This window comes from Spermophilus citellus (genome assembly GCF_964194105.1).
Source record: "Spermophilus citellus genome assembly, chromosome: 8".
NCBI classification, from domain to species: Eukaryota; Metazoa; Chordata; class Mammalia; order Rodentia; family Sciuridae; genus Spermophilus; species Spermophilus citellus.
Genome location: NC_138189.1, coordinates 60,353,345 through 60,375,507, shown reverse-complemented (window position 1 = coordinate 60,375,507; position 22,163 = coordinate 60,353,345). Strand labels below are relative to the sequence as shown.

The following is a 22,163-nucleotide window of genomic DNA, read 5'->3' as shown; positions in this document are numbered from 1 at the left end:
TTGAATGGTTATTTCTTTGTATTATTTAGCTTCATCCTTCATAATTCTGATAAATGAAGTTAACTTTAGAGACTTGCTTAGATTCAGGTTAGACTCGTGGGCAAGAATCCTGGCAGTGGTGTTATGTACTTCATATTACATCACACTGGGAGGCTATCCAGCTTTCACTAATGCTAGAATTGATTAGTGGGTCCATGTGGTAGTAGCTGATCTCTTTATAAAGTTCCTCATCAGCTTTTAATCTGATGGCTTTATTCATTGGTGATCATTGCCTTAGTTATTTTATGAGAAATTACAAAATGTTAATTTTCTAATTTCCTTCTTCCTCACTGAAATTCTCTATAAAATGATTTTTTTCTTCATTTCCCCAAGCCTACTTGATCACCCTGATACAAAGTTTATATGGGAAAGACATGAAAAATTCTAACAGACAAATTTTTGTAAGGAGTTGGTGGCCTCATTTCCATTAGTGTCTAATGAGTTGGAATTTTTTAGATTTTTGATCTTTTTAAAATTATCATTTGAAAGTGTGGACTTTAATAAATATATTTCAGTTAGTTGCATTCATTATTAGTATTATTATTTTTGGTGCCTGGGGTTGAACCCACTGAGCCACATCCCTAGCCCATTTTTGTATCTTATTTAGAGACAGAGTCTTGCTGAGTTGCTTAGGGCCTTGCTAAGTTGCTGAGGCTGTCTTTGAATTTGTAATTTTCCTGCCTTAGCCTCCCAGGCTGCTGGGATTACAGGAGAGTGCCACTGTACCCAGCTCATTATTATTCTTGATGCTCACTTACCTTGTCACGTTTCTAGGAAATGGGAGCACTTCGTTGATACTCTCATTCTATTTTTATCCCTGCCACATCCTTCAGTACCCTTTAAACTTTTTGCCAGTTTCTTCTTCCCCAGAGATTTTGCACATTCTGTTTGTCTATACTATTACCTCATGGCCTAGCCAACAAGTTCCAATTAGACAGATTTCTCTTGACTCCCTTTCTCAGGCTTTATTTACTCCCTTACTTAGTACTCATAGCCTTTGTTCTTCTCTGAGAAACTTATCACAGTTGTTATGATATGCTCAATTTGTTTAAAAGATATCATCTGTCTTATTTACCATTGTATCTTTAGTATATAGCTCTATCTGACACATTTGTTGCATGAAGGTATGGTAAACACACACACACATATGCACTGTATGTAGCCAGACCTGGTGGCACACACCTGTAATCATAGCTGCTTGGGAAGCTAAGACGGGAAGATCTCAAGTTCAAGGCTAGCCTGGGCAACTTAGCAAATAAAGTAAAAAGGTACTGGGGCTAGGTGTGGTAGTCCATAATCCCAGCAGCTCAGGATGCTGAGTTAGGAGGATTGCAAGTTCAAATCCAGCCTTAATAAAAGGAAGGCACTAATCAACTTGGTGAGATGTCTCTAAATAAAATACAGAATAGGGCTGGGGATGTGGCTCAGTGGTGGAGTGCCCCTGAGTTCAATCCCCAGTACCAAAAAAAAAAGGTGCTAGGGATGTAGCTCAGTGGTAGATTTTACTAGGGTTCAATCCTCAGTACCCCCCCCACACACAAATATATATATAATAAAGAAATACATACATACACATGTGCACTTACACATATACCAGGAGAGACAATATTGTTAAGAACTCTAAATGACCATAACATGTTCAGCCTCCCAAAATGGCTGTGCACTCTATGTAGGTATGATATGACAAAATAATTCTACTCTTACATATAACTAAAAAGAACAAATAAAAAAATTCTAAAGGTGTGGTATGTTCAATGAAAAAGATTTTCTTTGGGTAGCTAAAGAAATAATGGCAAAAGGACTCTGACAAGGTAGGAAGATATAAGAAATCTGATACGCTAAGGCTTGAACAGAGTCTATTGGATTTTGAAATTTGAGTTCTTCTAATGTCTTCTAGCTTGTGAATTTTGAGTAGACTAGTGTGACTGTAATCCAGTGTGAAATATAAAAGGAGAGGCAGAATATAAATCAGTAAAGATCTTCTCTCATTGAAAAGTTGAAGAAGGAATTGGGGTTGGGGCTTAGTGGTAGAGCGCTTGCCTAGCATGTGTGAGGTATTGGGCTTGATTCTCAGCATAAATTAATAAAATAAATGTTCATTAACATGTTAAAAAAATTTTTTTTAAAGTTGAGGAAGAAAAACCTTGGAATTTCTTACTCAATGCTAAAAAGTAAGCTTATAATAAGCCAGGATTCATGTTTTGATTTCCAGTCCATTTCTTTCCAATTTTTATGTACCCGTTTGGGTACTAATAATACTCTTCTGGATGGTAGGTAACAGGAGCACCTCTCTATCTCTGTAGAAGACCTACAAACCTTGGTGATACTTTTCACTCTTTAGAGAGAGAACTTAAATGTCAGATATAGTGTTCTAAAACTCAGGTCATTTTGGTAATGTCTTCATGGTTTTTTTTTTTTTTTCTTATCTACATATCCTTTTAAGAAGTTTCCTTAAATCTATTTCCTCTTTAACATCATGTAGTTAAAATTTTAAGGAAGATCTATATTGCTGATATAAATGGAAAGCAAACCTGTATAATTTGCTATAAAGAAAATAAAACCAGCCAAGCACAGTGGTACCAGCTGCTTAGGAGGCTGAGGCAGGAGTGTTACTTGAGCCTACCAAAGCCCAACTTGGGCTGTAATACTGAGACCTCATCTCAAAAATTAAGAGAAAAAAAAAGATGACCAAAATTAAGTACAAAGAAAATATGATATTATTAATAAGCTAGATAAACTTTGCCTTAAGCTCTGAGCCTTAGACTTTTTCTTTCCTTTGTTTGCAACAACCTGAGACTTTTGATATAATCAGATCATCAAAAGGTAACTTTTTTGTTATGTGAATTAATGCCATGTAGTAGTAACTCAGCTCTTGCTTGACAGCTTTCTTTGTTATTTTGGCCGGGGGCCGGGGGCGGGGGGGGGGGGCTGTCTTTTTTTAGTCTTTTCTTTTGTGGAACTAGGGATTGAACCTAGGGCTTCGTGAATGAATGCGTCCCAGCCCAAGCTTGACAGCTTAACTCATACTTTGGGAATATTTTTCTGCTCTATCAACTTTGCCATTGTTACATTGGAGAAATTGTAGCCCAGAGACTTGCTCCAAGCTACACAGTTATCTAAAGCTTTAGCCTGGCATCCTGATGCAGATTATGTTAGTCTTTTCACTACATATTACTTTATAATCAGTGATATAATGATTTTTAGAATCATTTTATATTATTTATATTATAGAAACTTATATTTTATATTAGAAATTTATATTATTGAAATACAATAGCAATATTGTTTTTTTTAAATCCTGTAACTTCAAAAACTTTACTTTTTCATATTCATATGGTTTTTTTTTGGGGGGGGGTCCAGTTTTAGTGATGGAATTAATTGTATTAAGCTATCGTCATTAGAAAAAGCAAGTTTAGTATTTAAGACTTGTTTTGTGTCCCTTTGTCTTATTTTCCTATACTGCCATAACAAATTACCAGGGTGGCTTATGACAACAGAAATTTATTACTTTACAGTTCTAAAGATAAGAAATCCAGGAATGGGTTTCACTGTGTTAAAGTGATGGCAGATCTGTGATAAATTCTGGAGGCTCTCAGGGAGAATTCAGTCCCTTACCTTTTCCAGCTCCTAGAATCTCCCTACACTTCATGGTTTGTGGTTCCTTCCTCCATCTTCAAAGTCAGCAGCGTAGCATCTTCCAATCTTACTTTTACTCTGAGCTCCTTCTTCTATCTTAAAGGACAATTATGATTATACTGAACCCATCCTGATAATCCCAGGGTAATCTCCATATTGCAGTACACCTAACTTAATTATATCTATAAAGTCCCTTTTGCCATGTAAGATAACACATATATAGGGTCTGTAGATTAGGATAAGGACATCTTGGGGGAGGGGCATTATTCTGCCTATCCCATCTAAGGATTTGAATTGGGTTTTGTTGTTGTTGTTTGTTTGTTTTTAGCATTAGGTGGTCTCTTCAGTCAGCCTGCCCAAGCTCCTACCCAGTCCAACCAGCTGATAAATACTGCAAGTGCTCTTTCTGCTCCGACACTATTGGGAGATGAAAGAGATGCTATTTTGGCAAAATGGAATCAACTGCAGGCATTTTGGGGAACAGGAAAAGGATATTTCAATAATAATATCCCACCAGTGGAATTCACACAAGAAAATCCCTTTTGCCGATTTAAGGTATTAATTCTGTTTTTGCTCTTTATTTTAAAAAGAATACATTCGAAAGAACATGATTTTTGGATTAAAATTATATCAAGAAAACAGTTGCTTGTTTCTTTGGTACTCCTTGAACACGGTATGATTATACTTTTAAAAATATAGAAATTATAAAATCAGAATGTTTTCTTTTATGGCTCAGAGGGATCAGAATATGGCTAAAGATAATGTATCACTAGAATGTGACTTATAACTTAAGGGAAAATGGTCTGCCTTGCACACCTGTAAAGGGGAGACTGAAAATTAGACATTAGTTGTATTCATATAACGTTGGTAAGTAAACTGCAACCTGGCCAGTGGACAGTTGTCCTTGGCACGTGTAACCCTATTGCCATTGTCTTTGTTCTAATTTCTTGTCTACCAAGCAACCATCTCATTTTTAAAAAATTTATTTAATTAGTTACACATGACAATACAATGATCTTTACATATCATGCATTTGAATCAGATGGGATATAATTTCTCATTTTTCTGAGTGTACAGGTTGCAGAATTACATTGGTCATGCAGTCACGTATATAACCAAAGCAATAATAATATCTATTTTATTCTACTGTCCTTCCTTTCCCCCCTTTCCCTCGCCTCTCCTCTCATCACTTTTCACTACCCAATCTAATGTGACCCACTTCTTTTTTTTTCCCCCCTCACATCTTCATACCTGTATTCTGTATAATGAAGGGGATTTCCTTCCCTCTTCCATGCAATTCCCATTTTCCTCCCTTTCCCTCCCACCTCTCTTCCCTATCTAAAGGTAATTTTCTTCTCATGCTCTTCCTCCCTACCCCATTTTGAGTCACCTCCCTTATATCAGAGAAGACATTCGGCATTTGTTTTTTGGGGATTGGTTAACTTCACTTAGCATAATCTGCCACCATTTCCCTGCAAATGCCATGATCTTGTTATTTTTTAGTCCATTGTGTATAAATGCCACTTTTTTTTATCCATTCATCCATTGAAGGGCATCTAGGTTGGCTCCACAGTCCAGCTATTGGGAATTGTGCTGCTATAAACATTGATGTGGCTGTGTCCCTATAGTATGCCATTTTTAGGTCTTTTGAGTATAGTCCGAGAAGAAGAATAGCTGGGTCAAATGGTGGTTCCATTCCCAGTTTTCCAAGGAATCTCCACACTGCTTTCCAAATTGGCTGCACCAATTTGCAGTCCCACCAGCAATGTATGAGTGTACCTTTTTCCACGCATCCTTGATAGCACATGTTGTTGTTTGACTTCATAATGGCTGCCATTCTTACTGGAGTGAGATGGTATCTTAGAGTAGTTTTAATTTGCATTTCTCTGATTGCTATCGATGTAACCATCTCATTTGAATTTGACTTCATATATTTATTCATCAGTGAAAGAGAGTATGTAGGTCTACTTAGCAGTGTATTTTCCATAAAAAGTTAATGTATTTTAGTCAGTTTTATATTTCAACCTGTGTGTGTTTGTGTATGTGTATGTGTTGCTAGGGATGGTACCTAGGGCCTTTTGCATGCTAGGCAAATGTCCTACCACTTAGCTGTATACACACACAAGCCTTGTACTTAAGCCTTTTCTGAGTTATGTTGTCCTATGTCAGTCCCTTAAACTTAACCAATAGTCTTGGGTTTGGAGCTACAAGGCTGAGGATCAGATGCTTGAACAGAGTGAAACAAAAAGTGGTCAGCCTGTATTTGTTAGAGTACATATCTTAGTCTCATCACTCTAACAAAAAAGTACACATTTGGGATCAAAGGCATTTCAGATTGCACTTCTGAATAAGAATATTTGCATATGCATAATGAGACTCACCTTGGGGATAGGACCCAATCTAAACGTGAAATTCATATATGTATTATATAGTTTTATGCACAACCTGAAGCACGTTGCTGTTTTGACTGCAACCCATTACATGAGAGCAGGTGTGAAAGTTTCCCCTGAGCCATCATATCAAAACAATTTCAGAATTTGAAGCACTTTGGATTTCAATTACTCAACCTATATATTTTTTGAGTAAATTAGTTGAAATTTTAATCCTTTTGTTTAGTGATAAGAAATGCAATAGTAGATATAAGTCGAATATAATGATTTAAACTTTTTCTTTTTTCAAAATTTGAAGTATACTTGATAACAAGATAAAGAGCAATATTTTAGCCTGGGTCTGGGTAATGGTTCAGTGGTAGAGTGCTTGCCTAGCACATGTGAGGCACTGGGTTCAATCCTTAGCATTGAATACAAAATAAATAAATAAATAAATAAAGGCATTCTGTCCATTTACAACTACCAAAAAAAAAAAAAAAACACCCAAAACTAACATGTTTAATAAAAGTTTTGTTATATGAAACCATAAAATGATAGACATTTTTTTAGTGATTTTAACCTGACAGTTTCATTATTGTGCATTAAAAGTATTTATTTGTAAATCATTTCCTTATCTAGAACTTTAAGATTCTATGAATCAGGTATATTGTGAAATTAATTCAGTTGGCCTGTGATTTTTGCATTAATGTTTATAATGACATGCAAAGTAGTTTGATTGGTTCTAAATATTCAACAATAATGAATATCAAACTTTTTTCTGAGTAAAAGCTCTTCAGTTACTATTTTAAGGAGCAGATTTTAATTTCACCCTATTTATATTATTCTTGGGTAATATAGTTATAATTGTGTGACTTCTTTGGGTACAAAATAATGTATTCTTCATAACCAAACATTAAGCTGTTTTGTCTCATTGTAGCAGCTATTAAGCTATTAATATTAAACACTTGACTTAAGATATGTACATATTTTTATATTATTTATTTTGTCATTTCGCAGGCAGTAGGTTATAGTTGTATGCCCAATAATAAAGATGAAGATGGGCTAGTGGTTTTAGTTTTCAACAAAAAGGAAACAGATATTCGAAGCCAACAACAGCAGTTGGTAGAATCACTGCACAAAATTTTGGGAGGAAACCAGACCTTAACTGTAAATGTAGAGGGTATTAAAACATTGCCAGATGATCAGTAAGTATATATAAAATATACTATTTATTTTTGTGTGCCGTGGTCCAGAGAGTAGTCAGCAGAGTTTTTTTGTTGTTGTTGAAAGACAGATTATATCTTAGAACAGAATGTTATTTCCCAGCTGGTGGTTATTTAGTATTTGTAGAAATGTTTGTTTAAAAGCTTTTTTTTTTTTTTTTTAAATTTTGGATTTCTTATTAGATGCTAATAATTTCATAGATTTTCATTCAAGACCAGGAGGAAATATTTTATCACAGTTATACAAACTGAATGCCACATGATATTACTAGAAGGCTTAATTAACTTATTACCATTCATGTTCATTCATGACTAATTGTGATTACTTCCCTTGTCCTCATATGATTTTTAGTCTTAGTGGCAAGGCATTTTACTTTAGGATTTTAAGGTTGAATTTTACTTCTTGCTATCAGTAATGCAGAAAAGTAACCCATAAGTTTCAGCAGAATCTTCAAAGTATTTCTTAGTTCTGGAAAAAATATCAGATAACATTTATGTAGGACTTCGCAGCTGACCAAACCTTTTCACAAATTTGATCTTGTTGACCTGCATTTTAACTTTTATCATTTAAATTGGTTGACGACTGAATTTGAGGGCTTATTCTCCAAGATTTGAGGGGGAAAAAAATTCTGAATTCATCTAGCACCCTTCTAAAATCATACGTTGTATTGATATTTGTGGCTGTGGGTTATATGTACTCAATATTTTATAAGTTGGGTTTTTTCCCTACAGGACAGAAGTTGTCATTTATGTTTTTGAACGTTCTCCAAATGGTACATCAAGAAGAGTTCCAGCTACAACATTATATGCACATTTTGAACAAGCTAATATAAAAACACAATTGCAGCAACTTGGTGTAACACTTTCTATGACTAGAACAGAACTATCTCCTGCACAGATTAAACAGATTTTACAGAATCCTCCTGCTGGTATGTTTCTAGAGTTATACAATTGAAAAAATGAAAGATTTAGAAATAAGTGTTCCCCTTTTAGGAGATGTTGGTTGGTTATTAATGTTAATCAGTATGAGCTTATCACATGTCTACTTATTTGTGAGATCGTTTTGAATATTTGCATTCATTCATTCATGTAACTTTTTATTATATAGCTAATATATTTGTTAGAAATATTGAGAAATTATCAACTAAAGAAAAAGAATACATAATTCATCTACCCTCATATTATTTTGATTTCCTATAGCTTATCTCTTAAGCTGAATATTCAAATAAAACCTGAATTTTTTTCCACCGTAAGAAATTCTAGATGGCCTAACTATGTTGACTAGTTCTCCTTTATTTCCCTTCCCTAGAAGTAACTATTAATTCTTTATCTGTGATTTTAAATGTAAGCATACGTACTTGTAGTTTCTTTAAAAAAAGTACTTTGCACTGTACATTTGCTGTAGCTTGCCTTTTCACCTACAGTCTTCCTTAGTACTTTTCATGTCAGTACATGAAGGTAAATTTTATTCTATTTAAACACCTACATAGTATTTTACACATATGTGTTGCTGTTTAATTCGCGTGTTGTTTCTGAGTTTTCAGTTTTATAAACTGTTTCCTTGTAGATATGTCTAGAGTACATGGGTATGTACTTTTTTAGAATGGATCTCTGGAAATGAAATTGGAGTCAATATTATATATGTTAGATATATACATTTCATATTGCCAAATTGCCCTCTAAAAAAACCCCACCATTTAAATTTCTTGTTTTTTGGGGGGCTACTGGGGATTGAATTCAGGGACATTCGACCACTCAGCTACATCCCCAGCCTGATTTTGTATTTTATTTAGAGACAGGGTCTCACTGAGTTGCTTCGCACTGAGTTGCTGAGGCTGGCTTTCAACCTGCGATCCTTCTTTCTCAGACTTCGAGCCTCTGGGATTGTAGGCATGCGCCACCACACCTGGCTCCATTGGAATTCTTAACAGCAATATTTTTTGCTGCTGCTGTTTTGCTACAGATGGCAATAAATTAATTTAAAAATTAATATTTATTTTAATCTGCATTTTCCTGATTACTAGCAAAGTTGAATTAGCTAAATATTTGCATTTTTTGTGAATTACCTATTTATGTCCTTGGTCCATTTTCTATTAGGGTCTGTCTCTGTCATTATAGGAGCTCTTAACTGTATTCTGAAGGTTAATCTATTATTCTGTAGGTTTTAGATATTTCCTTTCAACCTGTATTTTTTGTTTTAGCTTTGTCCTATAAAACTTTCTACTTTTAGAATGATCATATTTGACAATCATTTTTCATTATAACTTCTGAGTCTGTCTTTGGGGAAAATCTTTCCCATACACATATTTTAAACACAGAAAAGTGTTTAAAAAATATTTTTTCTTTGTGGTAGGTGTTGATCCTATTATTTGGGAACAAGCCAAGGTGGATAACCCTGATTCTGAAAAGTAAGTATATCTTCAAGCTAATATTTACTACTATGGAAGCAAACAGATGTAAGCTAAGCTCTTAATTGTATTTCTAACATTTGAGGAGTCTATTTTCATTGCTTTAAAAAAAAAATGTTTGGGGAGACCCATAGTGTGGTGAAAACTACTAGAGATGAAGAAATCTGCTGTTTCCCCAATTAACATTGAGTTTCATTATAATTTTTGACAACTATATTTCCTCATTATTTCCTCATTTGTAAAATAGGGAGGAACACTTGATTTCATATTGATCCATCTAGAAATTTGATGTAAAATTATATATTACTATGAAAATCTTATATATTTTGTAGTAACAGACTTAAGATCAGATAATTGACTACTTGCATTTCTTCAGGTTAATTCCTGTACCAATGGTGGGTTTCAAAGAGCTGCTTCGAAGATTGAAGGTTCAAGATCAGATGACTAAGCAGCATCAGACCAGATTAGATGTAAGCAACTAGCTTTTTATTCTCTGGTTCTGGTAGTATGTAGAGGGACTAGAGACATTTAATTATTTTATCATGGGTGCCATTTTTCTCTTATGGGGAACCAGTATACTGCACATTAACAATTATAGCTTTATACAACTACCTTCTTTATAATAGGGTTCTTAATACAATATAAATATGATTTGATATATTTCAAAAATATTGATTTTCTTTTTTGGTACTCAAAATATTTTCTAATTTCCTTTGAGAATATTGATTGTTTTTGATTAGTGAATTATTTAAAAATATTTTTCATTTCCAAGTGTTGGAGGTTTTTCGGGGATTGAACTCAGGGGCAGTAGACCACTGAGCCACATCCCCAGCCCTATTTTTTATTTTATTTAGAGACAGGGTCTCACTGAGTTGCTTAGCGCCATTGCTGAGGCTGGCTTTGAACTCGTGATCCTCCTGCCTCAACCTCCCCAGCTGCTGGGATTACAGTTGTGTGCCACCATGCCCAGCCCATACATCTTAATATTACAAGTAATTTCTAGTTTTTCATCTGTTATCTCTGCTTTGATGTCCTTTGTGGAATAGAAATCCTTAATTTTATTGTAATTAAATTGGGGTGTTTTTGATTTTCCTTTTTTGTCCTTAGAAATTTTTTAAACCATTCTTTACCCTAGGATCTAAGAGTCACCTACATTTTTTTCTAACATTTAGAGTTTAATCTTTCACATTTGCCTCTTTTGCCCTCAGTGGAGTTCACCTCTTTACATGTTATGTGACTTGAACTTTTTTTCTGAATGGTGGGTCTATTTTTCAAATATCCATAAAAAATTTGATTTACCCCATTTAACTAAGAATTTGAATTATTATATGTATATATGTATATGATCTAATTCTAGATATATTATGTTTCAGGGTCCAGTTGGTCTGTTCTCACAAGAGTTTTTTACTTTTGTGGCTTTGCAACACGTACTAAAAGCTAGTAGATTGAATTTCCAGTTTTTGTTCTTCTCAGGGTTTTCTTGGCTCTCTATGGACCTTTATTTTTTCATAAAGATACTGGAATCAGTTTTTCAAAATGCCAGAATTTTGAAATTGCATTAAATGTAAAGACTAATTAGTAAAGAATTGAATCCTAATGCTAAATCACTCCATACATGAATATAATTTGTCTCTTTAATCACTGATGTCTTTTATGTCCTTCATAATTATTTTAATATAATTAATTCTTTTTAAAAATCTTGCATGCTCCTTTTGGTTAATTCCTGGATGGTCAATAAATACTGCAGATGGTAACATGGTCACCTAGTTTTGTCTCTTTATAATGGCCTGGCATTTATTTCCTTCAAAGGTGATATGCACAGATGGACTTGTTAAAATATGTTATACAATCTTCTTATCCTCTTTCCTATGTCTATGTTAGCCAGTGACATAGAATGATTCATTATGATGGTACAGTTATGGGATTAAATCCAGTTGGAATGCTTTAGTAACATGGAGAGATTTTTAACCTAGTTTGTTAAGATTTTGTAAGGCAGAAAGTAGGAATTTAAGCCAGCAAAGAATAAATTAAAGATCCAGTGTCATAAAAATGTATTCAGTTGTAGAATTCATATTTCTTTTCCTCTCCAATCTGATTACTCCAAATATTCTGTAAACAGTTGTATTGGGCTATACTATATTTTATGGCAATAGAGTGAGGTGATTAAGCCTACCCCTACCCTCTGCCCCTTTTTACTATGCAATGCCCAAATATCCTAGTGCTCTGAAGAATTCTTTTAATAGTAACTTAAGATTTTTAGATACATAAGAAGGAAAAACTGCAAATGCATAATTAAAGGGAAAGAATTTTATATTTTGAGAGATAAATTTCAAGTTTATTTCAGATTTAGGCTTTGCATATAGGCATACCTGATAAATAATTGTAATACCCATACCTGACTTATATAAAAGGCATTTTTTCCCCACAGATTATATCTGAAGATATTAGTGAGCTACAAAAGAATCAAACTACAACTATGGCCAAAATTGCACAATACAAGAGGAAACTCATGGATCTTTCCCATAGAACCTTACAGGTAGTAATTTGGAATTTTTCCCCCAACATTTACAAGATGATACATGTGAATTACGTGCTGAATATAGGAAAAAAGAGACTCAGAAGAAATAATGATCCAATCTGTAAGTACCAAACTTAGTAAAACCTAGACATTGGAGGAGAAGTCTTACAGGGTTGGATAAGGAGAGTAAAACTCTTAAAGTTCACATCTTAGTAACAGAGTAAAGGAAAACCAGGAAGAAATAAAGCATTTTAGTATGAGGAAAGCATATATGAAATCACTGATATCTAGTCTTCATAAAGTAGAAAATACTTTTTATTTTTGAATGCCAGAAAAGGGAGTGTAACCACTAATGGTTGAAAAAAACAACAGAACTTACAAATTAACAAGAGAAAATTAAAAATGAACAACAACAACAACAACAAAAAAACCACCCTGAAATTATAAACTATCATGAAAACAAATATTACATACCAGAATCAGTGGGATGCAGCAAAAAATGTCCTCAAGAGGAAAATGTATAGGCTTAAAAAAAAAAAAAAACTTCATGTCTAAAAATCAAATGAAAGAAAATAAACTCATGTTGTAGCATGTTAAAGTACTTAATTTTCTTTTATTGCTGAGTAATACTTCATCATATGAATGTTCTGCATTTTTATTCACTCATCATTTGATGTACACTTTGGTTGTTTTCACCTTTTGGCTATTGTGAATAATGTTATTAATATTTGTGTACATTTTATTAGATGTATGCTTCCATTTTCTTGGGTATAAATCTAGGAGTGAAATTTCTGGGTCATATGGTTAATACTGCATTTAATTGTTTGTGAAATTGCCAAACTGTTTTTCAAAGCAGCTGTAGCATTTTACATCTCTATTTTTAGCACCTTAAAAAAAATCTATGAACAGATATTTCTAATAAAAAATGCAAATTATGTTTAGTGAAAAAAAGACTTACTGGCTATATAAGGCATGATTTCATTTATATGACATTATGCAAAAATGGGACAGTGCTGCTAGAGGCTGGAGATAAGAACTTTGGGGGATGATGGAAATAGTTTATACATACTTTTGTGGGTTATATGGGGGATTACCCTAGGGCCTTATACATACTAAGCATGAATTTTACCATTTAGCTATACTCCAAACACCTTTTTTATTTATTTATTTTTTGCAAGTTTTTTTGTTTGTTTATTGTTGTTGTTGTTGTTTTTTAATAAAGAAGGATAAGTGTTTGAAACTAGCTTCTAGAGGGATAAAAAAAATAATGATGGAATTCCTTTATCAGATTTATAACTTACTTTAAACTTCTTGTACTTTTGGGGTATCTTTTTTTTCTTTTCATTCTCTCATGCTTTTTTGTGGCAGGTGGGAGGCTCTGCAATGCTAGTGATCAGACTCAGGTCATCATAATTTTGGTGGTGGTTACATGACTGTATATATTTGTCAAAATTAACTAGAGACCTATAGAACTCTACACCTAAGTGGGTGAATTTTGTTGTATGTGGATTATACCTCAGTGAATTGGGACCAGAAAACCCCAGAAATTCTAAATTAAGAAATGACAATCTTTCAATATAACAGTGTTCTAACACATTAAAGGAAAATATATAATAGACTATATCCAAAAATAGCAAATATTTCAAAAGGCAAAACATAAAAATGGATATTCAGAACCTAGACCCTGAGATACCCAATCTTATCATTATTAATCATGTTATCATGGAGGTTTTCAAAAATATAATAAGCAATAAAATAAATATCAATACTGGACAGGAGATCAAACAATCAGTTTGCTGATGACATTATTTAGAAAACTCAGGACAATTTATCATAGAATTAGTGTAATCTGGCTAGATATAAAGTGTAAAAATTAGCTTTTCTTATATCATCATGAAAACAGGAAAATACAACATTTGTTATGATGACAAAACTATAAAATACTTAGGAATAAATTTATGGGGAAAGTACATAATTTGAGGTCTTTACAAATAGATAAAACCATATTTTTAGATGAAAAGACTTCATAAAGTTTAAAAAGGAATTAAATATTTTAAAAAATTGATTAAAATGTTTGTTTTTTTTTTTTTTAAATAAAGAAGGATAAGTGTTTGAAGCTAGCTTCTAGGACAATATAAAAGAAAAAATGAAGAGGACCTTCCTTTATAAGTAAGGTTTAAGAACCTACTTTAATAAAACTCTTGTGGTCAGGCTGGGGATGTGGCTTAAGCGGTAACGCACTCGCCTGGCATGCGCAGGGTGCTGGGTTCGATCCTCAGCAGCACATAAAAATAAAATAAAGATGTTGTGTCCACTGAAAACTGAAAAATAAATATTAAAAAAAATTCTCTCTCTCTCTCTCTCCTCTCTCTCTCTTAAAAAAAAAAAAACTCTTTGTGGTCAAATCAATGTTAAATTGACAATAGGATTAGACATAAAGATCTGGAAGAGAATCAGAAATCTAAGAAGATGCAAGTATATCTGTATGCTTGACATATGACAGAAGTGGTAGTTCAATTTAGTGAGATTGTTTAGTAAACAATGCTATAATAACTGTGAGAAAATAAAATGTAGACCACTGCATCATACTATATACAAAAGTAGATTAAAGACACAACTCTTAAAAAAAACTCCTGAGGCTGCATGTACAACTTCAGGGATTAGAGAGACACTTGGTCAAAAACTGTAAAACGGATACTACATAAGAATTAGAAAACATTATGGCAAAATATACCAGAAGCCATGTGTCAGTAGTTGTGGAAATTTTGCAAAAAGCATTTATTTTATCTTTAGTGTTAATATATGTATTATACAAAAGAGATTCTATAATTTGACAAGAAAACCTAATTGAAATGTGGGCAAAATATTTGTAAAGGCATGTCACAGAAAAACAAATACAAAGTTACTTCTTAACCAGAGATGCTCCTCTGGCTTACTAGAAGTCAGGGATTTGCAAATTAAAGAAAAAAATTTTTATATTCATCAGATCAGAAAATTTTAACCACCACTACCAGTGGCTGGCAGGAATGTGGGGTAACGATAACTCTGACAAGTAGTTTGTGAATCTACACTGTTAGAATTTTTGGAGAAAGCCATCTTAGCAGCTTCTATTATAACTGAAAACATACTTTTAAGCCCAGCAATCTCATTCTTGGGGGTCTACAAAGATCTTTATATGTAGTAAAGCATTGGTCATAGAATCATAACTAGAAATAAATATGTGCCTATCAAGATAATAATGATTGATTATTGGTTATTACTCATGAAAAGGCATGAAGCTGTTAAAAATAACAAATTAGAGCCACACCTCTTAAGGATTTTAGTATGATTATAATTGAGTTAACTTTGTGGGGGAAAAAAGGATTAGGAGTATGGATGAAAGTTTGAAGGAACTTGCAGTTTTGACACTGTGTATCTTGGGATTGGGAGTAAGAGCAGAGCAAGTCTGCCTTTAGTGGTCTCAGCACTTATTCCCGATGTACTATTAAGTTCGCTTAAAGAAAGAAGCACGACACAGAATAACAAACAGTATAGTTGTATTTTAGATACATGTTTGTGCATGTATGTTTTGTATGTGTGAACGAAAGTATAGGGGAATGAACTTTAGTCAGGGCTGTTTCTCTTGAGAGAATGAGAGAAAATTTGCCAAAATTCTTGTATGGTTTCTAGACAGGCAAATACTGCTTTTTAAATCTGAAGCAGAAGTCCAATAAAATTTTTAAAAACTTAAAATTATTATAAGCTCACATTTTTATATAAAGAACACTTGATTCTGAAAGGCTATAAAGGTGTAAAACTGTGAGGTGCATAGAGAGCCTACATCTTGGGGGCAAATCTTTACCCCTCACACATCCAACAGAGCACTAATCTCTAGGGTATATAAAGAACTCAAAAATCTAAGCACCAAAAAAATAAATAACCCAATCAATAAATGGGCCAAGGACCTGAACAGACACTTCTCAGAAGATGATATACAGTCAATCACCAAATGTATGAAAAAATGTTCATCATCACTAGCAATTAGTGAAATGCATATCAAAACCACTCTTAAGATTTTATTTCACTCCAGTCAGAATGGCAGCTATTATGAAGACAGACAATAATAAGTGTTGGTGAGGATGTGGCGAAAAAGGTACACTCATACACTGCTGGTGGGACTGCAAATTGGTACAGCCAATATGGAAAGAAGTATGGAGATTTCTTGAAAATTGGGAATGGAACCACCATTTGACCCAGCTATCCCTCGCCTTGGTCTATACCCAAAGGACTTAAAAACAGCATACTACAGGGACACAGCCACATCAGTGTTTATAGCAGCACAATTCATAATAGTTAAACTCTTGGAACCAACCTAGATGCCCTTCAACAGATGAATGGATTAAAAAATATGGCATGTATATACAATTGAATATTATTCAGCAATAAAAAAGAATGAAATCATGGTATTTGCAGGTAAATAGATGGAGTTAGAGAAGATAATGCTAAGTGAAGTTAGCCAATCCCAAAAAAACAAATGCTGAATGTTTTGATATAAGGAGGCTGATTCATAGTGAGGTAGGGAGAGAGGGAGCCTTGGAGGAATAGACAAACTCTAGATAGGGCAGAGGGGTGGGAGGGGGGGTATGGAGTTATTAATAATGGTAGAATGTGTTGATCATTATTATCCAAAGTACAGGTATGAAGACACAATTGGTGTGAATACACTTTGTATACAAACAGAGAGATAAAAAATTGTCCTCTGTAAGAATTATAATGCATTCCGCTGTCATATATAAATTTTTAAAACAAGTGTTTTACAAAAAGAAAAAAAGTATAAAAACCATAGGTTTAAAAGAACTGTTGTACTCCTTCTACCAGCACTTAAGTGATACTTCTACGTAGTACCACAGAAATGTGAGTCAGCTCTTGAACTGTTAAGCCCAGCTTTATTGTTAGTTTTCAGCTAATTTCTGTCAACAGCTAGTAAAATTACTTGCATAACTGAAAAAAGTTCTGTTAGTATTGATGATTTCTTTTTAATAGGTCCTAATCAAACAGGAAATTCAAAGGAAAAGTGGTTATGCCATCCAAGCTGATGAAGAGCAACTGCGGGTTCAGCTAGATACAATTCAGTGTGAACTGAATGCACCTACTCAGTTCAAAGTAAGCATTTCTACAACATAAAGCTAGAATTTATTTCAGATGGATTTGCAGACAAGTTTTGAGTAGTTTTCAAACAATAACTTTGCATTTTTTTAACATTCTTTAATTAAAAAACTCTAAATTGAACTTAGTCATGATTTTTGGCTTGTGTTAGTGCTTCAAATAATGTACAGAGCAAGAATTGGAAATTTTTAATTGATAATTTTGAAACTCTCCTTTCAAAAGGTCTTCTTTTTGAAATGGTTGCTGTTGTTAGCAGTTAGTTGTATTTTGACCCATTCTTACTCTTAGGGCCGACTAAATGAACTGATGTCCCAAATCAGAATGCAAAATCATTTTGGAGCAGTCAAATCTGAAGAAAGATATTATATAGATGCAGATCTATTGCGAGAAATTAAGCAGGTAAGTGTTGTACAAAGATGTACTTTTTAAAAAGTGTCAGCTTACCACTTCACATGCATTAGGATGGCTATTATCCAAAAATAATAATAATGTGTTTGCAGTGATGTGGAGAAGTTGGAACCTTTGAACTGTTAAGGAAAGTGGAGCCTATGGAAAACAGTGTGGTAGGGCCTCAAAATGTTATAAACAGAGTTACTAGGTGATCTGGCAGTTCCACTCTAAATGACCCAAGGAAATTGAAAGCAGGTATTTGAACAGATATATATCCATATATATACACACACAATGTGCTATTTCTTCCTAAGAAGAAGAAAATTCTTACACATGCCATAACATTGATAGACCTTGAAGATGTTATCCTAAGTGACATAAGCCAGCCATAAAAGGACTAATTTTGTATGACTCCACTTACATGAGGTACCTAAAATAGTCCAGTTAATAGAGAATAATGGTGGTTGCCAGGGGATGAGAAGAGGGGGGAATGGAGAGTACTATTTAATTGGCACAGAATTTCAGTTTGGGAAGATGAAAAGTTCTAGAGATAGATGGTGGTGATTACTGCCCAACAGTGTCAATGTACTTAATACCCCTGATTTGGGCTTAACAGTTCAAATGATAAATTTTATTTTCTATTTTACCACAATAAAAAATAAGTGAATCATGCCCATCACCATCTCCTCTGAGCATATAAAGGGTGAATTTAGAGGTAATAGAAGCCCTGAAGTTACCTAGACCTTACTACTCAAAAGTGTAGGTGGCAGCAGCATCTGGAAGATCATTAGAAATGCAAAATCTCAGTCTTTATTCTAAATCTACTCAGCTTGCATTTTACCAAGGTCATAGGGAGATGAGTGTGCATGTTAAATTGAAGAGTAACTATTGGAGATCATACCTTCCCAATCTGTATGCCACATACAAGTATATAGAGTTAAGGGACCTATGCAGAGGTTGGGGTAGCCAGAATCTTCAACCATGTGTCTAAGGCTCACTTTAAATGAAAAATAGATTTTTTTACTATAGCTTATTTTCATACAAATTTATTTAATGAAAGCTATTTAAATATTGATTGTGCATAAATAAAATATTAAACGAGGTATAGTGTCTCATGCTTATAATCCCAGCAACTTGGGAGGCTAAGGCAGAAAGGATCATAGGGTTGAGGCCAGCTTTAGCAATTTAGCAAGACCCTGTCTCAAAATAAATTTAAAAATAAAAAAAGGACGGGGGTGTAACTCAGTGTTGAAGAGTGTTTCTGGAATCAGTCCCTAGCAATAGCAGCAGCAACAATGATATATTATATATATATCCACACACACACACACACACACACACACATAAGTACCTATATGTATGTGTGTATGTATATATATATTATGTATATATTTATGTGTGTATGTATACACATATGTATTTGTTGTTTGTATAAAAGATGGTAACTTGGTGAAACACTAGGTGTACTGGCATGAGCTTGAGGATTTTAGATAGTTATGTCATTAACAAAGCAAATCTAGTGCTTTGTGGAAATGTAAAATAATACATATACTTTTGATTATTATGTGCTTCTCTTTTTAAAGTAAATATAGCTTTAAGGGGTAAATCTTTTGAAGGTTATCTTTAAAGAGTTGTGAGGTGACTATTAGCACATTATAGTACAGAGCCATATTAAAGAGTCTGTACATGCAATAATATTGGAAATCATATAAACAGCCATCTTTCTAAAATGTTTTGGAATTGAACCACAACTTGCCCTCTACTTTATTGCCTTGGGCAAATGACTTACCTACGTCTTTAAAGTAAAAATGACCCTGATACTCCAAAGGGTGCTCAAGGATTTTAAATGAATAAGCAAGTTAATTTCAGTGAGGCTATTAAACAATATGTTAGTATATGGGAAGGACTCCTAAAATGTTATCAACTATATTCATCATCACCCTTACCATCATTTGTACTTCAAAACATGAAAATTGTTTTTAAAATGTTTACTTTTCTAGCCATCTGTATTCATCTGTATTTAAGTACCTTTAACTTAATTTTGTTTTAATATCATACTTTTGTTTTTAATTTAAAAACATATCTGTTAAAGATGCTGCTCATATTTTATCTTTCTTGAGAGTATACTTTACTGTGGGTTATGTAAAAGTTTTATTAGAAAAAGATGTAAAAATGTTTATGCTTGCCTGTTTTATTTAGAGCAGTTACTACGTACTGTATTATTGCTAGTACAATACTAAAATTTCTTATGAGTAGCTTGCAATTTAGCAGAATAATACATTAATATGTTCTATTTTATTCTAGCATTTGAAACAACAACAGGAAGGCCTTAGTCACTTGATTAGCATCATAAAAGATGATCTAGAAGACATTAAATTGGTAGAACATGGATTGAATGAAGCCATCCATGTCAGAGGTGGTGTCTTTAGTTGACAGTTCACAAACTTGTGTTGGTGGTTGGTGAAATACATCCTCTCAACTTACTTCATCAGGCCTTCCTTAAGAGAATGAAACTGACCACATGGAAAAAAAAGAAAATGATCCTCTCCTGGCTTGGGTTTTACCGACAAATCTGAAATAAAATAGCCACCTCACAACTCTTTAAAGATAACCTTCAAAAGATTTACCTCTAAAAGCTATATTTACTTTAAAAAGAGAAGTACATAATAACCAAAAGTATATGTATTATTTTACATTTCCACAACAGCATTTTCTTAACTATAATCAGTGTTTAATGATTATTCTTCATTCAGCTTTCCATAGCAAGTAAATATATGTCTACTTTGCACATAATTACTGAGCTGTTGGATATTTGTACTTCAGAGAGTAAATGTACATCAGTTTTTATATTTGTGAATTCATCTGTGGGAGGAGTAGAGAAAAATCCAAAAGTATTTAATGGTTAATGTGGTTTTCTTTTTTGTTCTATAAAGATTTAAAAATATATTTTTATATTACTTTACTTGTTTGGAATTTACAGAACACACCTAAGCAATTAGGGTATAACACAATTACCATTTTTGCAAACTTTTTGTTTTTTAAATCTTTTTATTTCTAAAAGAGATGAAAACTTTTAAATAAATTCTTTATTTGTAATTTTAGATAATTCTGTCTGTGTTTTCTTTATTTGGCTTTTGGGGAAAGACCATTAATGTCCACTCAAATCCCAAATTCATAATTATAATCAATCCAGGAGTTTTAGTCTTAAGATATCATCTAGGATAAGAATTCCCTGTGATAGCATTATAATGTGAAAACAGATAATCTGAGTTAGACAACATAATGTTTCTTTAACAACCCAATTTTTTTTTAAAATTTCTGACTGCAGTCTATAAATACCTGGGCTGCATATTGTTGGTCACCTCTTAAAATGCTATAACTTTACATTACTATGTGATGCTTTGGCTTATATTAAGAGGTGTTACAAGAAATTATCTCATAAGTCTTCCTATTGTATTTATGGGGAAGGTGAGAGATAGGATGCATGTATATCCAGAATGAGACCTCACTGAAGGAATTTCTCTGTTAGTACTGCAGACTAGGAGTTGCATAAGACGACTAGGAACTTTTAAACTGATTGTTCTTTCCAAGTTAACTGCTATAGTCAATTTTGACAGTTTAGGGCATGCAAAATTTGTTATATTCACTGAGCCACATAATCTAGTGGGCACATGACTAACCATGTATGCCGTGCTCATTTTCATGTTCTGGCACTATTAGGTTCTTGGTTCCACAAGATAAATACAACTAGATAGAAGTCAGGGTCTGCCTTTTAAAGACAAGCCAGTCATCCTAGGCCCCACTGGGAACATATGCATAGGGCACATGTAGTACTACAGGTGTGTTCCTATTAAATGATAACCGAGTGCTGTGGACTAAATCTGTTTCCGTAAAGTTCATAATTAAATTCTAATACCCAGTATGATAGTCCTTGAATGTGGGGTCTCTGGGAGGTGATCAGGTCAGGAGGGTAGTCTTCAATCAATGGAATTAGTGTCCTACCTCTCCTGTTCGAGCATTCTGCTATGTGAGACCCAGCAAGAAGACGGCTCTTCTGCAAGAAATAAAAAGGGAGGCAGATCAGGCCCAGCAGCCTGCTGAGGGGCGGAGCCGCTCCCCCCCCCCCCCGCACCTGCAAGGTAGACAGACCTGCGACCCACCAGCAGAACAGGTCCAGCGGCCTGCTGAGGAGCAGGCCTGCCCCCTCCCCCCGTGCCTGCAAGGTAGGCGGAACTGTGACCACCAGCAGATCAGGCCCAGCAGCCTGCTGAGGGGCGGAGCTACCCCCTCCCCCCGCACATGCAAGGTAGACGGACCTGCGACCCACTGGCAGGTCAGGCACAGCAACCTGTGGAGTGGCAGAGCTGACCCACGCGCCTGCAGGGTAGGCAGACCTGAGACCCACCAGCAGAACAGGTCCAGCGGGGGAACCTGA

General features: G+C 34.1%; 1 protein-coding gene across 1 annotated transcript in view; it reads left to right on the top strand.

The window, feature by feature from the left end:
- NUP54 (nucleoporin 54) overlaps positions 1 to 21,835 on the top strand; it is a 29,175-nt gene extending 7,340 nt beyond the window's left edge. Inside the window, exons 4-12 of the mRNA XM_081304723.1 lie at positions 4,004 to 4,230; positions 7,062 to 7,249; positions 8,000 to 8,196; positions 9,621 to 9,675; positions 10,052 to 10,145; positions 12,104 to 12,211; positions 17,216 to 17,335; positions 17,627 to 17,737; positions 20,033 to 21,835. Of these exons, the coding sequence (XP_081160849.1) occupies positions 4,004 to 4,230; positions 7,062 to 7,249; positions 8,000 to 8,196; positions 9,621 to 9,675; positions 10,052 to 10,145; positions 12,104 to 12,211; positions 17,216 to 17,335; positions 17,627 to 17,737; positions 20,033 to 20,161 (1,229 nt within the window). The 3' untranslated portion in view covers positions 20,162 to 21,835. The remainder of the gene's footprint in view (positions 1 to 4,003; positions 4,231 to 7,061; positions 7,250 to 7,999; positions 8,197 to 9,620; positions 9,676 to 10,051; positions 10,146 to 12,103; positions 12,212 to 17,215; positions 17,336 to 17,626; positions 17,738 to 20,032) is intronic.
- Positions 21,836 to 22,163: the final 328 nt, after the last annotated feature.